This window comes from Watersipora subatra, chromosome 7 (assembly GCF_963576615.1).
Source record: "Watersipora subatra chromosome 7, tzWatSuba1.1, whole genome shotgun sequence".
Lineage (NCBI taxonomy): Eukaryota > Metazoa > Bryozoa > Gymnolaemata > Cheilostomatida > Watersiporidae > Watersipora > Watersipora subatra.
This window is the reverse complement of record NC_088714.1, coordinates 48889799-48909555: the sequence shown is the minus strand read 5'-3', so window position 1 is coordinate 48909555 and position 19757 is coordinate 48889799. Positions and strand designations below refer to the sequence as shown.

The window sequence follows — 19757 nt, the reverse complement described above, 5'->3', positions numbered from 1 at the left end:
TACTGGCGAGTCTTGTACTAATACTGGCGAGTCTTGTACTAATACTGGCGAGTCTTGTACTAATACTGGCGAGTCTTGTACTAATACTGGCGAGTCTTGTACTAATACTGGCGAGTCTTGTACTAATACTGGCGTAACGATTACGTTTAGTTGAAGCACAGGAGCAATTGTGGTTGGATGGCCTTCCTAAACACCACTAATGGTCATGTGACTCGTACTGCCAACCTACTGATCATAAGGCAGAGTCCTAGCTACTAAACCATTCAATAAAATTCTACTGTATATATGTCATATTATTATTAAATGACTATTATTATAAATGATGGGATATCACAAAATGTCCCATCATTTACGCATGTCGCACTTCATAGCTCTGGAACTACTTTTTTGAAAGCAGTAAATTTTACACTATCTGAAAGCCAAGAAAATACTGCGTCAATTGATTAAAATTTTTTTATAATGGGAGCAAATGTGCATGTGTAGCGGCATCAAATAAGTCTAAATGTCAAATTATTATTTATGAACACGCCTATATACGTAATGTATGTAATCTCCGTGTTTGTCATTTGTTGTTCATGTGTTTAGTTATAGCAATAAAATTTAAGGAACAAAACATTCGCTTCACACTAAATTTGAACTCGGAACCTTCAGGTCTGCAGACCAGCGAGCTAACTCACTACACTGTCCTTGCCTGCGCTTATGAAAATACTAGCACGATTCAAGTTCATGATAACGTGAGAGGCCAATACATGTAATGTAACGAGATGGTTTCAGACCAAGGACACTTATTACAGTAAGTTACTAGCTTTAGTTACTTAAATTCATTGGGTACCCTAGGACACGTATGTATTCGCGTCATCTAACTTTCGCGTTTTCGCGGAGTCATCCTCTGGCAAAAATTTCATGAGCGAAACTAAACTATCATAACGAACGAGCGAAAACGTGAAATTAAATAGCTTTGTTCATTGATAGTCCAAGAAACAAATGGCAGCAAGCGACCAAATTGCATTATCGATCTCGCCCACAAAATTCTACCTGCGGTTCACAATTACAAACTAGTTCCAAATTGAAATTTTTTTTCTTACCACTGAACTGGACCTGTGGAATCTAATTATGTTTGTTCCCCTGCATTTATTTTCACATCACTATATTTTCGCACTCATCAGAGCTGCGAAATTAAGTTACAGCAAAATTTTATTCTGTATGCTACTCACGAAACTAAATACTAGCGAAATATAAGTGTCCTAGGTTAATTATTTTAATACCTGGGGTAATTATTTTAATACCATTTAGCTAATTATTTTATTAGTTTTATTACCAGGGCATTTAGCTAGTCTAATCAGATTGTACATACAATGAACTATACTGTACATACAATGGAACCAAGCTGTACATACAATGGAACCAAACTGTACATACAATGGAACCAAACTGTACATACAATGGAACCAAGCTGTACATACAATGGAACCAAACTGTACATACAATGGAACCAAACTGTACATACAATGGAACCAAACTGTACATACAATGGAACCAAAATGTACATACAATGGAACCAAACTGTACATACAATGGAACCAAACTGTATATACAATGGAACCAAAATGTACATACAATGGAACCAAAATGTACATACAATGGAACCAAACTGTACATACAATGGAACCAAACTGTACATACAATGGAACCAAACTGTACATACAGCGGAACCGAACCGTAAATACAGCGGAGCCGAACCGTAAATACAGCGGAACCAAACTGTACATACAATGGAACCAAACTGTACATACAGCGGAACCAAACCGTAAATACAGCGGATCCGAACTGTACATACAATGGAACAAAACTGTACATACAGCGGAACCGAACTGTAAATACAGCGGAACCGAACTGTACATACAATGGAACCAAACTGTACACACATGTACAATGGAACCAAGCCGTACATACAAGGTACCAAACTAACCTGGTATATAAATATTTGAAAAGCCGTATGGTGGGTTAATAGCCTCCAGTCCTCCAGACTGTTTACTATGCCATGTTTGATGGACAGATGGTTGGTTCCCGAACCGCAGAAGCTGTTTGCACTCTGGTGAGGAACACTGAAGACGCCTGATGAGCTCATACTGAGCAGACCGATCGTAGCAATAGCACTGAAGAGACGGACTGACTGCCTGCAAAATGAAACAAACCGCATGTACCTACCTACGATACTAGCTCCTCTAAACACAACAGAACACTTACAACCAGAAGACTGAGAGTTTGCTATATCTCTGGTATCAATAAGATGCTGATACCCATCACTGCTTACAACTCGTGTTAAGAAATTGAAACTGATCTCTGATCTTTACAACTGAACACAACATACCAAGTAAACTACCCTCAATAGTTTGAACCATAAATATAGTAAACCCTAGATATGCGAATAATCAAAACAAGTGAGGCGTATAAATAGCATGACGCAACGTCATGTGTAGAGTGAATCAGTTGATCTATGGATATTTATTGACTTAGCACTAAAACCTGCACAATTATTCCATAGTTTGTGCATCTGAGACTGCATATTTTATTGAAAATATATAAAACTTATATAATGACTTTGGATGAGAAAGGCAAGAATCTTACACATTGGTAATGGATAATACCAATGATTTAGAAGCTTCTATATCATTGATAATACAAAGAGTGACCAAATAGAAATTGAACTAATAACAAGATAATGAATCAAATGAGATTTAGAAGCAGTTAAGCTAGACCACTGAGTTAAACATCCAATAGACCTGACTGAAAATAACTAAACGAGATAGTTCTGGTCAAAGGTTGGTTGAACTAGATTTTTGCTTTGAAGCGGCGTAGTGTATTCTAATTTTCGCGATTTACTATAGTTCTGAGTAGATTGGTGGCATGCACTATGCATGCAAAACCTTGATTGAGGTTATGCAATAAGACATGTGTTATTGTCTGTGATGTTACTTGTTTAAAAACTCTTTGCGTGATACTATAGCTCTCTATGTGAACGTAAGCACTTTTCTGCAGCTATACATATTCGACCTATCAATGGAGTTGGCGCCACGAATCCTCCTCTGTTTTTAACTGAGATTAGGGTTATGTCATCACTACTTCTACTTCCTACTACATCTACATCGGTCAAGAACTTGATACAGTCATCACATTTAAGTTAGAAATTCTTTTTTTAAACTCCTCATCTTCACCTTCCTCAGCTTGTCTCTTCCTTCTTTCTAGCCAGAGAATGTAGCAGGAGTTGGCCAGTTTTTTCAGCCCTGATTACATCCAGATCAATACAGTTAGCATTGGGACTTGGTGTTATATCTGCTTTTCTGAGCAGTGCTCGGAGTGCAGATCTAAAGCACTGCGCATCCGAGTTATTGTTATAGCCACCCTTAGATCGTATCATGGAAAACAGAGTCTCTATGTGATCCTTGTTGATCTTAAAGGTTAGGAAGTAGTTGATGTAAGGGTAGTAGCTGAAAAGATATTGAGCAATGCCATGTACAGATTTGGCTGCTGACTCAAAACCAATGATGACGGTTTTCCTATTATTTTCCACTAGCAGCTTTCCGCTTGGTGTCTTTAATTGGCATAGATAGCTTATGATATTGTTGAGAACTTCTTGTTTTGAGTTTAAGTTCTGTCTTGTTATAGGCAATTCAGGATATACCTGGGGTGTTGTAGTCTCCTCTGATGACATTTCACAAAAAAATTGGTCTTATTGTTACGTTTATGACTTAAAAACTAGTATGACAAGCATGCTTTTACTACTAAACTCATTGCTCAATTGAAGGCTCTGAAGCTGTGATGCACATTACTGCGACTTTATGCACATCAGCCAATTATAGGCCTCCCTTTTGCTCCATTGTAATGATAGCTATTCGCCAATCTAGGGTTTACTATTTTTATGGTTTGAAAAAACAAACAATATCTTTATGATCACACTCTCCACAGGCTTTGCAACCTGACAAACGCTGCACAACATGCAACCCACAAGCCAGAACAACATTAGCAAACCAACTCACTACAAACCGTATGTAATATTCAGCAAGCACGGCAAACCCTCTGGTAATGTAAACTGAGACACGAAACATAACAGTGAATGACTCTACCTTAGGTATAAGGTGACTGAGGAAAAGAGGCATCTCTGTTAGCTGAAGCTCTACAGTCCTGTGTAGCCTGTGCTCTTCATGATGATATCGACCGAGCTCCTTAGTGCTGCTAGCTGCACCTACTACATCCTCAGCGGGAGGAGGAGATTTGGCTTTGTGAGACTGAAGAATAGGCCAGTACACATGTATTACTACACTAAACCCAATTAATCTCAGCCACCTGCTCTACCCACTCCTGGTAGTTCAGGTGGCTGAGATAAGGTCATTTGAAATTAACACTAATAACTAAAGTCTTGTATGCAGAAAAAGTAACCTTCCCCCTGTTTTTAGATTTAACTTTGCATCTTAACATTTACGGGTAATAGCATACTATTTCATGGAATTCGATTAATGTCTAATTGGAAAAGCTTGGCACCAAATTTACGTACAAAAACAGGCCGAGGCTAAGAATTACATAAAAGTGAAGTGTTTGCAACGGTTAAAGATCTTGTTTTCTAGGTTTGCCCAATTATACATGGGCACACAACTCCTCCCCTGTGGTAAGCATTGATGCAAAAAAATGATGGAGCGAAACATTACCTTGTGCTGCCTTTTCTTGACAGGTGATTGGACAACAGGGGTGACTAATAATTCGGGATGATCCCGCAGCCTTATCTTTCTATGAGCTATAAAAACAATCCCATCATAAAAAATTGAAAAAAAATAATTAAATTACAACATTGCAGCTATACACTATACTTATTTAAAATGTAGCTAGCTACCACAAAATAATAAAGTGACATATGTGATGGTAATCAATAAGGAATAAAATGGAAAACTTGCATAAAACTAAACCACTTCAATTTTTGAACAGCCAGATACGAGCGAGTTCTATCTTGCCCGATCACCATTACCTATAAGAGGATTTAAACGATAGCACAAAGTTGCTGTTGAAATTCGTAAATGACTTGCTTGGAATAGATAACTAGTTTACTATCTATTTACATGTATCTACATATGCAACATTTACCTATCTATTCACATGTATCTACATATGCAACATTTACCTATCTATTCACATGTATCTACATATGCAACATTTACCTATCTATTCACATGTATCTACATATGCAACATTTACCTATCTATTCACATGTATCTACATATGCAACATTTACCTATCTATTCACATGTATCTACATATGCAACATTTACCTATCTATTCACATGTATCTACATATGCAACATTTACCTATCTATTCACATGTATCTACATATGCAACATTTACCAATCTATTCACATGTATCTACATATGCAACATTTACCTGGAGTTTCCTTCATGTAATAGTGGGAATGTGTCAAGTGACCATACGAGTTTGACTCATAGTTAGTGAAAATCAAGCTGGAGAGCGCAGAACCAGTGTCTCTATGAGTGGGGTCTGTGACGGCTTCCTCACTCACCAGTAGGAGTCGTCTATTCACAAAACTACAATATCAAATAGCAGCTGGCTTGTCATTGGCTCAAAGCCTTTGCATTGTCACACATACACGGTCTTCTACATGACATCTAAAAATTGCTATGATGAAGCCGGGTACACAATAGTGAAATCTGATCTGTTCAAGGGATGAAAACTCCCGCGATAAGTAGATAAAATTAAATGTGACAATTTAGCATAAAGGAAAATAAGAATCACCTAGAGTTGGAATGCCAGAGTTTGTCATGGGAGAGCTGATGTCTCTCAGCCATGACGAGGGCTATTTGCCGCAGCATGTGGAATAGTCCCCTGTACATGACATTGTAAAGCTGACCTGCTGAGACCCCCACCAATCTCATCCATGAGAATAAGTTCTCTTCTTCTAAAATATAAATGAGAAATACATTAGTGTCATTCATAGCCAAAGAGGTGTGAAAACCATGCATCTATTCTCTGCCTAATTCATGTTCTCATTGTAACGGAAAACCTATCATTACATACCAATGGTAAGGTAAAAAACTGAAACTATCAAAACAAGTTTCAAAAAGAGAAACACAAAAAAATTGACACAGTAAACAATAATGAAAAGTAGCATTGCAAAACAAATGGCTATATAAAATTTTACCAGATATATTTCAACAAACGGCTACATAAATAAACAGATCTTGCAAATTGGATGAAGTTAAACCATATTAAAGTTGTATGGGTGGGTATGAGAGGGTAATTGACCTGATGAGCTGCATAATGACCTCTCATGAACATATGCAGAGTTGTGTAGATAAAACTGTCGGTACAGGAGGTGCTGTCGACTCGATAGCCCTGAATCGAGCAACCCATCTCTGTAGATAAGTTTAGGCAACAAGTAGGGCTCTATCGACACATAAGCGGGTGATTTTACATCCCTTCTGTCAAACAACTCTGGGTGGTTGCACACCTAAACAAACAAATGAACAGTCATGCTAATGTAATAGCATGACTGTTTATCGTGTAATAATCTCTGCAAATGCTATCGCATTTGCAGAGATGTTACATGATAAACACTGACAACTGTAAGATTATACTGTATTATACAGAGGGGAGGATAACTTTATGAAAGGAAGCATACAAACTCAAAAGAGAATTTTACATTTCACACATCATCATGGCCAGAGTTTCATATTAAATGAGCATATACCGTAAAACCCCTAATTAAACGTCACCTTTATTTGAACACCATACCTATTTGACCGCCACTATAGGAGAAGGGCTGAAAAATAGAGCGCCACCTTTAATTGAACACCACCTCTAGTTGACCGCCACTATTTGACATTCTTTGATCTTTATGAACCCATAATAACAAGTGATCAGTAGAAAAGTGTCGATAAAATAGTCCTAATATTGATTCAGTTACATCGATAACAATCATTTTGTTGTTTCTGTTTGCATCAAAGTCCATTTTCCAACTCCAAAGCTTTAGGTTGTTTCCATTTAAACTTTGAATGCAATACTATAGAAATCATTACTGTATCAGGCTAATAGTAGTTGCTTGTTTAATACAGTCTTGATACTTTGATGTATGTGAGTTTTAGTTACTAAAAGTTTTAGTACTTACGATGGAATCTGTACTACTATGTGATTTGAGGCTAAAATTTCATGCAGTTTCCCTTTATTTGCGCCAGAACTGTGTATTCTAAATGGTAAAGCGTAAAAGTTTTGCTCTGCCAAAAAATTGTTTGGAAGCTAATATGGTCAAGTTCAGCAGCGCAGAAGAAGAGTTGAGGTCAGAAAACATCATGGAAGGTATTAAACAGCCATAAGATTAAATCGTTCCAAACAAAAGCAACAGTGACACAGCAACTGGCCGAGCCAACAATGTAAATGCTTTTGCTGTTTCTGCATGTATCATAAGAATGGTTTGTTAATGTCACTGGTTCATGAATATATATATATATGTAGCATTTAATAGATTATTATTATATAACTTATAAATTTGCAGATTTATAGCATATTATTTGGTAGCATCCTTACGGTTACCTTAACTCGGCTTACCATTGTATCATGATCGACAGTCATAACTTCTCTTCTGGTGCACATAAAAAGCCAGTTTTGGCTACAAACTGTGGGAAATATCAATAAGTGCAATGAGCTTTTATCAAACATTGCTAAATATACATGTGGTTATAAAATAAAACTTGCCTTCAAAGTTAGAACAAATAGGGGTTTTACGGTAATAGGACATGGTGAAAACACTATCGCTGATACTAAAGTATACTTGTGGCCTAGCAAACTATCAAATCATGACAAGAGCCACTGATAGGAAAAATCATAGAAGGCATAAACTCACCAATAAAAATGTTAAAGGAGGGGTGTGAATGACCTGAGAGCTACTCCTTTTGCAAATGTTGCTCCTTTTCGCTCACAACGACATAACATCGCTAATTTTACCACGTATTTTGGCTAGCAAAAGTACAATTGTTCGATTGCGATCATGAACAATGAGGGATTTTAGTTACCAAGAAAATTGCCTGATAACCATCTTTTTTCATATGAACTGACTATATTACTAGTTACTATATTAATAGTTTTCATGGCTTGTGTAACAGACATATCTCACACTTGCTTTTATGTGTCAATAAAGGCGAAGGTGGGCATGGACTGACAAATACATGTAGGAACATGGAAACACCAGACGCCTCACAACATCAGGTATGAACATAATGAATAATTGCTACAGGTCACCCTAAAATGGGCCCCTCCTCCTTCCCCGGACACTACTCACAAAAAAGATCCAGGAAATAAGTTACTAGTGCACTTGAGCGTAAACGTTACAATGATGCAAACAGCCAGTCATGGCGTAATGAGGAAAAAAGGTGCAATCACCAATGGCGTGGCAGGAGTAGTTGTGGTAACAGTTTCATCAAACCATGAGCAATGGCTGTCACATGGCCAAGTTCAGAGTTGCAAACTCTACAAGGTCTTTATAAACAATGAATTGCAACATTCGAGAGTCACTTACCTTTCTGAACTGCATAACAAGGTTCATGAGACTGTTGGTGGTGTTGGAGGCAGCCGCCGCTTGCGTGACTCCGGCTAGCAGGTCTTCAATGCTTATTTTACGCTTGATGGCATCGTACAAATACCTCTGTCGGATTGTTAGTGGGCAATAGACTAGCACCTCTATCTGTCAACAAAATATAGACTTAAAAATATAGTTTGCCAATCCGACAATGACAACTTACACATAAATTGTACAGAATGGTAAAAAAGAACGCAACATCTGACAACGCAACAAGAACACCTGCTCACCTTGTCAGTAAGATCATTCTCTACATCCTTTTTTATTCTCCTCAACATGAACGGTTTCAATATCATGTGCAGCCGTGAGAGGTGATCTAAAGAGAAAGTATATAGTATTCTGTCAGAGCATTTACGACGACTAGCGAATCAGTGCCTGCCTTTGCCATATTACCATCTTTAAAGGTATATTAGCATTAGTATATGTCCTAGTAAAACATACAGCATAAACTCTTCTTACAAAAGCACCACATAAAAACCTCTCAGCTCTGAAACGTTCTGTTGTATAGATATTGTTCCAAAATACAAAAGATGTTTCTAAATACGAATCGTGCTGCTGGCCGTTTGAGCGGATGGGCAGCTCAGTTCAAAAGTGGAGCACCGGAACTGCTGTGCCATTGGCCGATGCCCAGCAACTTCCTGCCATCCATTGTCCCATTTGTTTTCAAGGGTAGGTACAATCCCTGGAAAACTCAGTCAGTTGTACTTGCTAGCGAAATTCAGCAATTTCTTAGCCTAGTCATCCAACGCCAAAGGTAAACAAACAAATTGTTCATAGTTATTGTCCACCATTTCTCCGTTCTTTCTTCTTCCCACGAATACTTTTTCTATTTATTATGCAGCAATATAATTTTAACATCTACTTGTTACAGGCTTTAACTATTATTTATAATTTTACAGACACTATGTCTGAGTTTTGTGGAGGCTTGGAACCGATTAGGACATTTGTATGGTAAAGTGGGTTTCTACTTAAAATCTTCTGCTTCTAAAATGAATTAATTTCGTAAGGAGAGGTTCTACTGTACTTTGCAAGCCAATTATTATTTGTTACATTCAAATGACCTCTTATGCAAAACATTGAATATTCAGGATGATAAACGTGACATGTTCATAGACAAAGTAAGGACATGCACGTTCCCACCTAATGATACTATCAAGTCTCCTACTTATGCATGATGAATCCAAGAGGGTCCGCATAGAGTGGTACAGCTATTACCATCTTCAATGACAGTGAAAATGTCAACTTACTTTGATCTATTGTGCTGCCTTTCTCAGCGGAGCTCTCGATATCTTTGGAGAACCACTCATTGAATTCCTCATGAGAGTCGAACAGTGTTGGCATGATAAAATGCAGTAGAGCCCAGAGCTGGAGAAAACCAAAAAGAAACTAACCGAGCTGTAAGTAGGAGGTTCTAGGGAACAGTGAATATCGAGGAGTTGTCTCAATAACAAAAAGGTATTAGAGGTGCAGCCAATAAGGAAACCACCCACCTCTGCCATGCTGTTCTGTATGGGTGTACCGGTGAGTAAGAGCCTATTCCTGCAGTTGAAGCTCAACAATGTCTTCCAACGGTTGCTAAAAACAGTAATGAAATGGTAATAAAATAACAGTTTCTTCTCTCTTATTCTAAAACTAAGAAATGGTTTCATGCAGGTACAATTTGAAAGCTATCATTGATGGAAGTTGGTGATATCTATATACAAGCAAGTAAAATTTGAGCATAGTATATACAGGATTGGTTTTGCACATCTAGAAGACACTGCCCATATCCTTAAGGTATTGATAACAACAAACGGCTGATGAAACCCATATACTGGGCTCCGCAGCCCAAACCTAAGCTCTAAGAGATTGCAGGTAATAACCTAAGCAATTGCATCCAATGCCCTAATTAACCATAACATACTATTCTGAGACTGATAACTCATAACGGCAGAGACATACTAAACTAACCAGCATTAAAGATATATGCAAATTTTATAAGCATTATCGAAATCAGATATGCTTATAAAAAGGCAGCAATCTAAAAAAGAGGTTCTCATAAAAACGGAGACCCAATTACAAAGCCGACAATGCAAAGCTGTCATTGCATAGCTAACAAATAAACACACTAATAATTCAGAAAAGAAGGATATAAAGCCAGTGAGGAGTTGGGTGGAGGCTGCCAGACACCATGGAGGCTACCATACACCATGGAGGCTACCATACACCATGGAGGCTACCATACACCATGGAGGCTACCATACACCATGAAGACTACCATACACCATGGAGGCTACCAAACACCATGGAGGCTACCATACACCATGGAGGCTACCATACACCATGGAGGCTACCATACACCATGGAGGCTACCATACACCATGGAGGCTACCATACACCATGGAGGCTACCATACACCATGAAGACTACCATACACCATGAAGACTACCATACACCATAGAGGCTACCACACACCATGGAGATTACCATACACGACTTCTACTCACCTTGAGCTGCTTTTGAGAGCTTGCGCCTCATCGAGAACCATATAGTGCCAGCTGAGCCGCGAGAAGTATTTATAGTCCTGTATGATCAGCTGGTAGCTGGTGATGACTACATGAAAAGATGCATCCTCCGTGTGTAAGTTCTTTTGATCCCAAAACGTTCGTAAAATCTTAAAAATAAACACATAGCTGAGGAGACGGAATAGTTAGTAACATGATCAACTGGGGGAATATTCCATGAAGGAAGGTGTGAGATGGTAAACTGGGAGAATATTCCATGAAGGAAGGTGTGAGATGGTCAACTGGGGGAATATTCCATGAAGGAATGTGTGAGATGGTCAACTGTTGTAATATTCCATGGAGGAATGTGTGAGATGGTCAACTGTTGTAATATTCCATGGAGGAATGTGTGAGATGGTCAACTGGATGAATATTCCATGAGCGAATGTGTGAGATGGTCAACTGGTGTAATATTCCATGAAGGAATGTGTGAGATGGTCAACTGGAGGAATATTCCATGAAGGAATGTGTGAGATAGTCAACTGGAGGAATATTTCATGAGCGAATATGTGAGATGGTCAACTGGATGAATATTCCATGAGCGAATGTGTGAGATGGTCAACTGGTGTAATATTCCATGAAGGAATGTGTGAGATGGTCAACTGGAGGAATATTCCATGAAGGAATGTGTGAGATAGTCAACTGGAGGAATATTCCATGAAGGAATGTGTCAGATGATCAACTGGAGGAATCTTCCATGAGCGAATGTGTGAGATGGTCAACTGGTGTAATATTCCATGAAGGAATGTGTGAGATGGTCAACTGGTGTAATATTCCATGAAGGAATGTGTGAGATGATCAACTGGAGGAATATTCCATGAAGGAATGTGTGAGATGGTCAACTGGTGTAATATTCCATGAAGGAATGTGTGAGATGATCAACTGGAGGAATATTCCATGAAGGAATGTGTGAGATGATCAACTGGAGGAATATTCCATGAAGGAATGTGTGAGATGATCAACTGGAGGAATATTCCATGAAGGAATGTGTGAGATGATCAACTGGAGGAATAATCCATGAAGGAATGTGTGGGTGAGAAAGATGAATAAAGAGAGAAGACTAAGAGATACATTCATATGGATAGCAAAGAGCGCTCTATATTCCATTCATGATTGCTGTCACAATATAAAGCGGACAGCTTCTACCTACTAAAACTGATATTCTATAATTTATATAAGATTTGTTAAAGAAGGCACCCGCTTATGGCTGTATGGACCATAAAAAACAATAATATGTGAATACCTGTATAATATGTTTAATATCTGAAATTAGATAGTAAATAGATATAACTGAAATTATTTAATTGCATTTTGCAAATGACTAAATTGTATAGCGCAACAGCTCCACTGAGAATGTCTTTGAGATATTTTAAACGATCATTGACAATTTTAGATGAGATCATTGCGGGGTTGGTGCAGTTTAATCCGTCTGGTTTAAACCAGGTATAAAAAAACAAGATTTATAGTTTTTCAATCTTTAAATTTTTGTATTGGTAATAGTATGCAATGTCTATGTCTATGGTAAACCATTCAGTGTTCCTTTGATGCAAATATAGGCCTCAATTTAAAGGATTTAGTATTTACTCAATTCAATATTCAGACTTTGAAGTGTTAATGTCAGACTCTGTGAATTCATGGTTTCAAATTTCGTGAGAAAAATGTTTTGATGCGAGACTTGCTTGTCTTCACCTACACTATCCCCTACCCAGGGCCGTATTGTTCTATGAGGCAGCCTCTGCTGTGCAGAGGCAAAATTTCAGCAACCATAATGGCCAAACGGTGATTTTCTTGTTGTTTAGTGTCGACAATGTTCGGACGAAAGGTGCGAACGTATCGTGCAGAGCCCGTTTTCAGAATATTACTAGTGGTTGCAAACCTAGCGAATCCATTTCGACAACCATGTTTACTGCTCAGACTTTTCGGATTTGTCCATTCTGGATTCACATACTTAATGATAATGATCAAGTTTTAATGTGCTAGACGCTGTTGAACTGACGAAGAGTTTTGATTTTGACGACTACCATAAATTCTGGACTTTCAAAACACTTACTTCTACTTAAGATCAATATTTTGATAGTTATGGGAAGCCAGTTACTTACGAGATCGTGTAGAATAATTCTTGGTTGGCTTTATTAGCCTTATTGCAGTTTTACGGAATATTTTGACGATAGCCACTTGACTGATTACAATTTGCAAATGATGTTTGAATTGTTTTCTTTATTATTATATTTGTTATATCGACGCTGCGTGAAGCAGACGTGTTTAGAACTATCTTGAAACTTTCAAGAAAAAAAGGAATTTGCCGCGAGCTTTCTTCTTACTGCTCATATATCGAGTATGCTTGTTAATTCTTCTACACTCTTTTTTACGTGAAAACATCTACTTCATTGCATGGAATTCAACTCAAGATTTTCTCTGAGACTGCATACATGTAACAGCCGATTTAAACTTTTCGTAACTTTGTGTTTTTCTTTTTTAATTTCTGTTTGACAAGCTCTAGTCACGTATTATATGTCTATAATTTGTTTGTTTAATGAGCTATATTATTATCTATATTTGCATGGATATACTTTTTGTATAGTTTTTATTTTAGGCTCACTCGTTGAATCTGTTTATCCATGGGTAAGGGGGTAGTACCATTTGCACCAAACCTGATCACCCAAGGCGTGAGAAGAATCTCGAACTTTGTTAAATTTAAAATCAACCATCTTCAAATTTAAATAATCTTCAGTAAAGAACTCTGACATCACATTGAACTTTGAGCCACTCAGTGACTGGTGCTCTTGTTATAGATCTAGATAGCTCAAATTAGCTTCATTGTTCTACCATTATTTTTTCTCAGCAGAATCGCAAACCTTCTAATATTCAATTTTAAATAATCATTGGTCGTTTATTTATAGATTTTCTGTTAAGAGTTTATTATCAAATCTTAATCAATAATCATAATATTTTACTTTCTTACCCCTGGCACAAGTTTACATACCACATGATATGTATTCATTAATTTGTACAGAAGGTGATACACAGCATTCTTGATGATTTCTGAGAAATTTTTCTAGTATTATCCTTGCTTGTATAAGTTGCAATAATACAATTAAAACTGCTCTCAGATAAGGTTTCTTGTGTGTTCTGTAAAAATTTTTCGATATTCGAGAGGGCGTTGCACCCCTCCCGAATCTGCCCCGCTGGCCGCTCGGGTCTACAGCCCTCACAAGTTGCCTAAGGGGCCTACTCAATATATTGGCAGAGGCATCCTAAAAATGAACAATACAGCCCTGCCCCTACCCAAACCTCTTACTCAGTTTGCGCTAACAAACATCAAACAAAATCAAAAGTATTAATATTGGGAGATCCATGACATGTTTTTAATTAATTTGCTAACTAGCAACCTACATGTATCTACATCTACAAGCAATGCAAGGCTTGTAACTAACAATGCCTTGACAACAGGATCCGGTATGATTGTATTTCAAGCGAAGTGATCACAGTATAACTAGTGTGAGTGTTCATCTCTCAGACTGGCAATTATATATAGGTAACGTCCAGCAGAGAGCAAAAAACATTTGACTTTTGCGCTGATCAAGTGGATTTTAGTAATTAAAAAGTTAACCTGTGTTATCTTGCCAGCAAACCCAGGTTAACATTCTAGCCTTTAAAAGTGGGAGTTGAGGTGTTGCACCAACTAAAACCTGAGTTCAATGGCTATCATTGACATTGGTCGACATGTTCTTGCTGGTGCGAGTAAAAACATTTGCTGCATCCGCCTGAGCCTTACAACACATACCATTAGCAGCCTAGTGTTTGCACCTGAAGGGCTAAAGCAGTCGCACACGGACATCATTCTTTAAAAAATTCGACACGACTTGATAAAACATTTAGAATAATTAATGAACGTAGATATGCGCAATGGTAAAAAATAGTGGAGCCGCATATAAAAATAAATAATCTACCTTCCTTTCTTGAGTAGTACCCCAGTACGGGACAACTCTCATTTTCGGCAAGAATCTAGCCGACTCTTGTTGCCAATTGTGAAGAGTGGAAGCAGGCGCAACCACTAAAAATGGGCCCCATATACCATGGACCTCGGCTAAGTGAGCCAGAAAGGCAATGGATTGGACTGTTTTACCAAGCCCCATCTCGTCAGCTAATATTCCATTGATACCCTGACTATAGAGGTCTGCTAGCCAATTCATACCCTGTAAAAGGAAAATGCAGGCAATAGATTGAAGGGTAAACAGACAACAGCAGTGACCATGCCCTTATATCTCTCTACCTTGAGAATTTCCAACTAGAATATAGACAAACAACGATTCAGGACCACTCTGTAATACAAAATCTTTGATAGATGATCTGAAACTTGGGTAAATATTTGTGTCAATGTCAAGAAATTTGAACATACGATGTCCGAAGTTTATCAAAGCTTTCCAGTGTTGTAAACCAGTGCAAATGTACACTGTTCTTCTTCAGATAGCTTGGTTCTATGCTGTTTGAATAATGTTAAACTGTGCTTCATACTTTCTTTTTTAGCCTTAAAATCATAGATAATAAAAAGACTAATGCGAGTGTTAACTGTGGTGGAACAAAAACCATTACATAATCCTTCCTTAAAGTCGAAGCAAAAAAGTACAGAAAGACAAGCAATACAGCTTTGAATCAATTTTGTAAAAGAAATCGTCTAGTGGTGATCCTTAGGAGAAAAAGTGCTAATGAAAGCGATGCAAAAAAGAAAGCTCGAAATGTGTTAAAGTGAAAATGATGGACATGGTAATTCAAGATAAAACATACACCGCTACGTAACACATAGTAATGCTATGTGACACCGCTACATGACACATGGAACTGCTTCATGACACATGTTGCTGTTATGCGATAAAATTCAATGCTATGTAACACAAGCAATTGCCATATCAGACTAATAATTTAAGGGGACGTGCATAGCTGCAACAACAGACACACAATTACCGCAAAAACACAGTGTCGCTTATAGACACACACCTTTATCTGGTAGGTTTTCAGTTTTCCAACGAATATACTAGGCTGAGGATAATCTGCCTCTCCAACAGGGTTTGACAGGCTACCACCCGCTTGAGACACCTTGTCAAATTTCTCTGTCTGCCAGCATAAAAAGAGCACCAAATATATTCTTGACAACAAAGAGACATGAGACAGAGTGAGAACAGGATAGGGTAGTGGAATGCGAGAGAAAGTAGAAAGGCATACCTTACTCGTATGCTTCACGTACGCATCTTCAGCATTGTGTAGCACCTGATCTTTCACCTCATCAGCATCTACAAAACACCAGAGTTGTATTTTCTTAGCATTAGCTAATGTGTTTCATGACAACCAGCAGGATATTCAAATGTTGACAATAGCATCTTGTTGTATACGAGAAAATGTCAACAGTATATCAAACTTGCCCTAAAAGATTATGTGGTGACGCCTTGCAGGCCTATATGTTCAAGGCTATGTATCTATTGCATATCCTTGCAGGCCTATATGTTCAAGGCTATGTATCTATTGCATATCCTTGCAGGCCTATATGTTCAAGGCTATGTATCTATTGCATAGCCTTGCAGGCCTATATGTTCAAGGCTATGTATCTATTGCATATCAAACGAGAATCACATTCCGTTACAATGTACCTAATCTTCAAACAAATGCATTTCAACCCATTATCTAATCCTTATCCTGTAAATGTGTACTATTCTCTAATATCCGTCTTTGCATACATCGCCTAAATTAAGTCTATAAATACCATCACCTAACCTTTAGGTCTACGAATACTTGCTGGAGTATATTCTCTAAGTCTATGAATACCATCACCTAACCTTTAGGTCTACGAATACTTGCTGTAGTATATCCTTCAAGTCTATGAATACTTGCTGGAGTATATCCATAAAGTCTATGCAGACATACCATAGTTTAACCTTCACACCTACGCTTACATACTATAACATAATCTCTATGTCTATGCACGCATATCATAATGAAATCTTTATATTTATGCGCCGGTACCATAATCATCTAGAGCATCGTTGTGCAGCTTCAGCTCATCCTTGTCCTCCAAACGGCTCAGAATGGCAGCTTTATCAGCTTCTGTGGACCCTGTAATCTTGTTGGCCATGAAATGGGCATAGAGCTCTGTCTGCGTTATCAAAAAGTTCAGCTTCCGTGCCTGCCTTTTAGCCTGTTGAACAAATCAGATGCCAATGCCATACTATACATGAACAAATAAAGTACTAGATACATATTGAGACAAATAAAACAGGATACAAATGAGCAACAGCCTCGGGAATTTTGGATAGTGATGTCGATAAGTAACCGCACAAATGCAAACATACTTGGTGCAAATGCTCAGTATCGCACTACAGAGGTAACCCCGCAACTTAAAACGTCACTACAAAGCCTATATAACATTCCAATGTAGCACAGACTATCAATTTCATAGTATATTGGTAAGTCACAACTTACATATTGTCTGACAGATGGCAACAATTGATGAAGAGCATGAGCTAGTTTATTATACATCTCTAGAGTTACGATGATGAAGGAGAACACAACTCAAAATAACATTAGTCGAGCAAGCTATAAATATAAATAAAGTTACATGAATATGCTGATTGGTGTATGCTCCAGGGAGCCATTACATGCTGTTTTGCGTATCATCTAGGTCCGTTGCCAGAATCGGATGTGTTCATTATGTGACTGTGACTATTATTTTTAGTTATACAATAGATCAACAGTAAAGAGCAAACCTCAGACAAACGATTTCATACTGAAATAAATGGATTGTTGCGCTAATATACGTATTTGCAATGTCGTTCACTAAGCATTCATATTGCATTTAAAAAAAATTAATTTTGTAATTCTGAGAGCAAACTGATAGAAAAGTACAGAAATGCTTCTGCTATGATTGTTCAACAGCCTCAACAAGGTAACAAGCATTAACACCTGTCTGCTCATGCCAGTTGTCCGAGTCAACCTTAAGTCAGAGCAAATGTTGCCACAAGTCATATACTCTGTATCAAACCTTTAAAGCGAAACAAAGATATTAAGTCATTTGTGATTCAGAGAGAAGAAATAGCTCGATGATACGTGAACAGAAATGTGAGAGTGAACTATTTCATATTTGCAAGAGAACAGCCATCCAACGACACCAAGCGAAGATATAAGCTAACCTCTAGCAAGTTGAGATCTTGCTTACGCTGCTCTTGGGCCTCTTTCTGTACCTTCTTCATCTGCATCTTTTCTACTTTTTCAAACCTCTTCCAGTAGGTCACAACCTCTCTGCAGATTCGCTTCATACGTGACTGAATACTTGAAACAGACTTGTGGGAAGCGAGAGCTTCTTTCCTTTTTTGCCTCTGTATGCCAACAGCACACTGTAAGAATATCAGATAAAATCATGAAGATAAACGATATACAATAGCCATGTGAAATAAAACTGCCGATAATGTACATTAATCTTTGATTTTTTGCCGTTAATCAGAACGAATGCCTCTCCTGAAAAAAGAAAATTGATGAAATGAAAACTAATATAACTAATATCTAATAGTCTCATTTACATCGATCGTAAAGATTTTCCTTTTTTCTTCTGTTCTTTAAACAATTTTGAGGGTCGAGAACATTTAAGAGGCACAATTAAGGATATCACAAGTACTTAGCACTTCTACACATCGCAAAACGTGACAGGAAAACAGTGAACTGTGACGACTGATATCACAAAGGTGCTCGAGGAAAGATATCACTGAGCGAGTGTATTATAGATATTTATGTATTTCAGCTTTGTTATTCTTATTTACTCTCTTTAATTTTTCAATGAATATTTTTACCCTGTGAAGGAGGCATTACTGTAGTTTAAATAAGATAGACGATGTTTTTAAGGAAAATTACACAAGGTCCACTATCAAGATAAGAAGTGGCTACAAAACTCCACACTTTCGTGATGTGAGTAAGAGATAACAAAACAGACATTAACTTCTACAGTTTGATGAACCAAAATTAAAAATAATGCAATGACTCTTGTAGATCACAACAAAGCAATAGATAAACAAACTTTCAGAAAGTTTTCAGCAAAGAAAAAACAAATCTAATACAAAAATGATTTTTTAACAGGAGGAACACCTCTAAGCAGTCACTAGCCAATAGCTTGTAACTAGACAAAGGAAACGGTGGTCTCTCACAACAGTATAATAAAGAAGTAGTCTGGTAATTATCAAACCAAGATTTAACCATCAGCAAAATTATGAGAGAAAATATTATATTATGAGAGAAAATATTATGAGAGAAAATATGCAAGTTTGTTTTATCAGATTTTAAACGAAAATAAAAAACTTCAATCACAAAGTATAATTGCGATCAGTCAATGATAACACGATTACAATTTCTTAGTACTTGTACTTTTTGCTTTGTGACCAACTTCCAAGCAAGCGATTAGTTGCTACTGTTGTTTATGCGGAAACTAAACAGAACGCACGGAATTTCTAACACGCAATGACTTTCAATCAAGATATAACATGTTTGTCATAAGATCCATCAATCACCACGATACACATGATTCCACCCAACGTTAGACAAGAA

The 19757-nt window shown here is 37.5% G+C and overlaps 1 protein-coding gene across 2 annotated transcripts in view; it reads right to left on the bottom strand.

Moving 5' to 3' along the window:
* LOC137401080 (chromatin-remodeling ATPase INO80-like) overlaps positions 1-19757 on the bottom strand; it is a 33312-nt gene that overhangs the window by 10436 nt on the left and 3119 nt on the right. The window contains exons 8-23 of one of the 2 annotated variants that reach the window (XM_068087431.1): positions 18356-18559; positions 17193-17364; positions 16398-16465; positions 16173-16289; positions 15128-15373; positions 11121-11287; positions 10125-10209; positions 9882-9999; positions 8865-8950; positions 8575-8739; positions 6309-6513; positions 5799-5961; positions 5430-5590; positions 4704-4789; positions 4125-4286; positions 1970-2177 (exon numbers count right to left, since the gene is read on the bottom strand). In XM_068087431.1, the coding sequence (XP_067943532.1) occupies positions 1970-2177; positions 4125-4286; positions 4704-4789; positions 5430-5590; positions 5799-5961; positions 6309-6513; positions 8575-8739; positions 8865-8950; positions 9882-9999; positions 10125-10209; positions 11121-11287; positions 15128-15373; positions 16173-16289; positions 16398-16465; positions 17193-17364; positions 18356-18559 (2413 nt within the window). The remainder of the gene's footprint in view (positions 1-1969; positions 2178-4124; positions 4287-4703; positions 4790-5429; positions 5591-5798; positions 5962-6308; positions 6514-8574; positions 8740-8864; positions 8951-9881; positions 10000-10124; positions 10210-11120; positions 11288-15127; positions 15374-16172; positions 16290-16397; positions 16466-17192; positions 17365-18355; positions 18560-19757) is intronic. The other variant, XM_068087432.1, reaches the window with a different exon arrangement.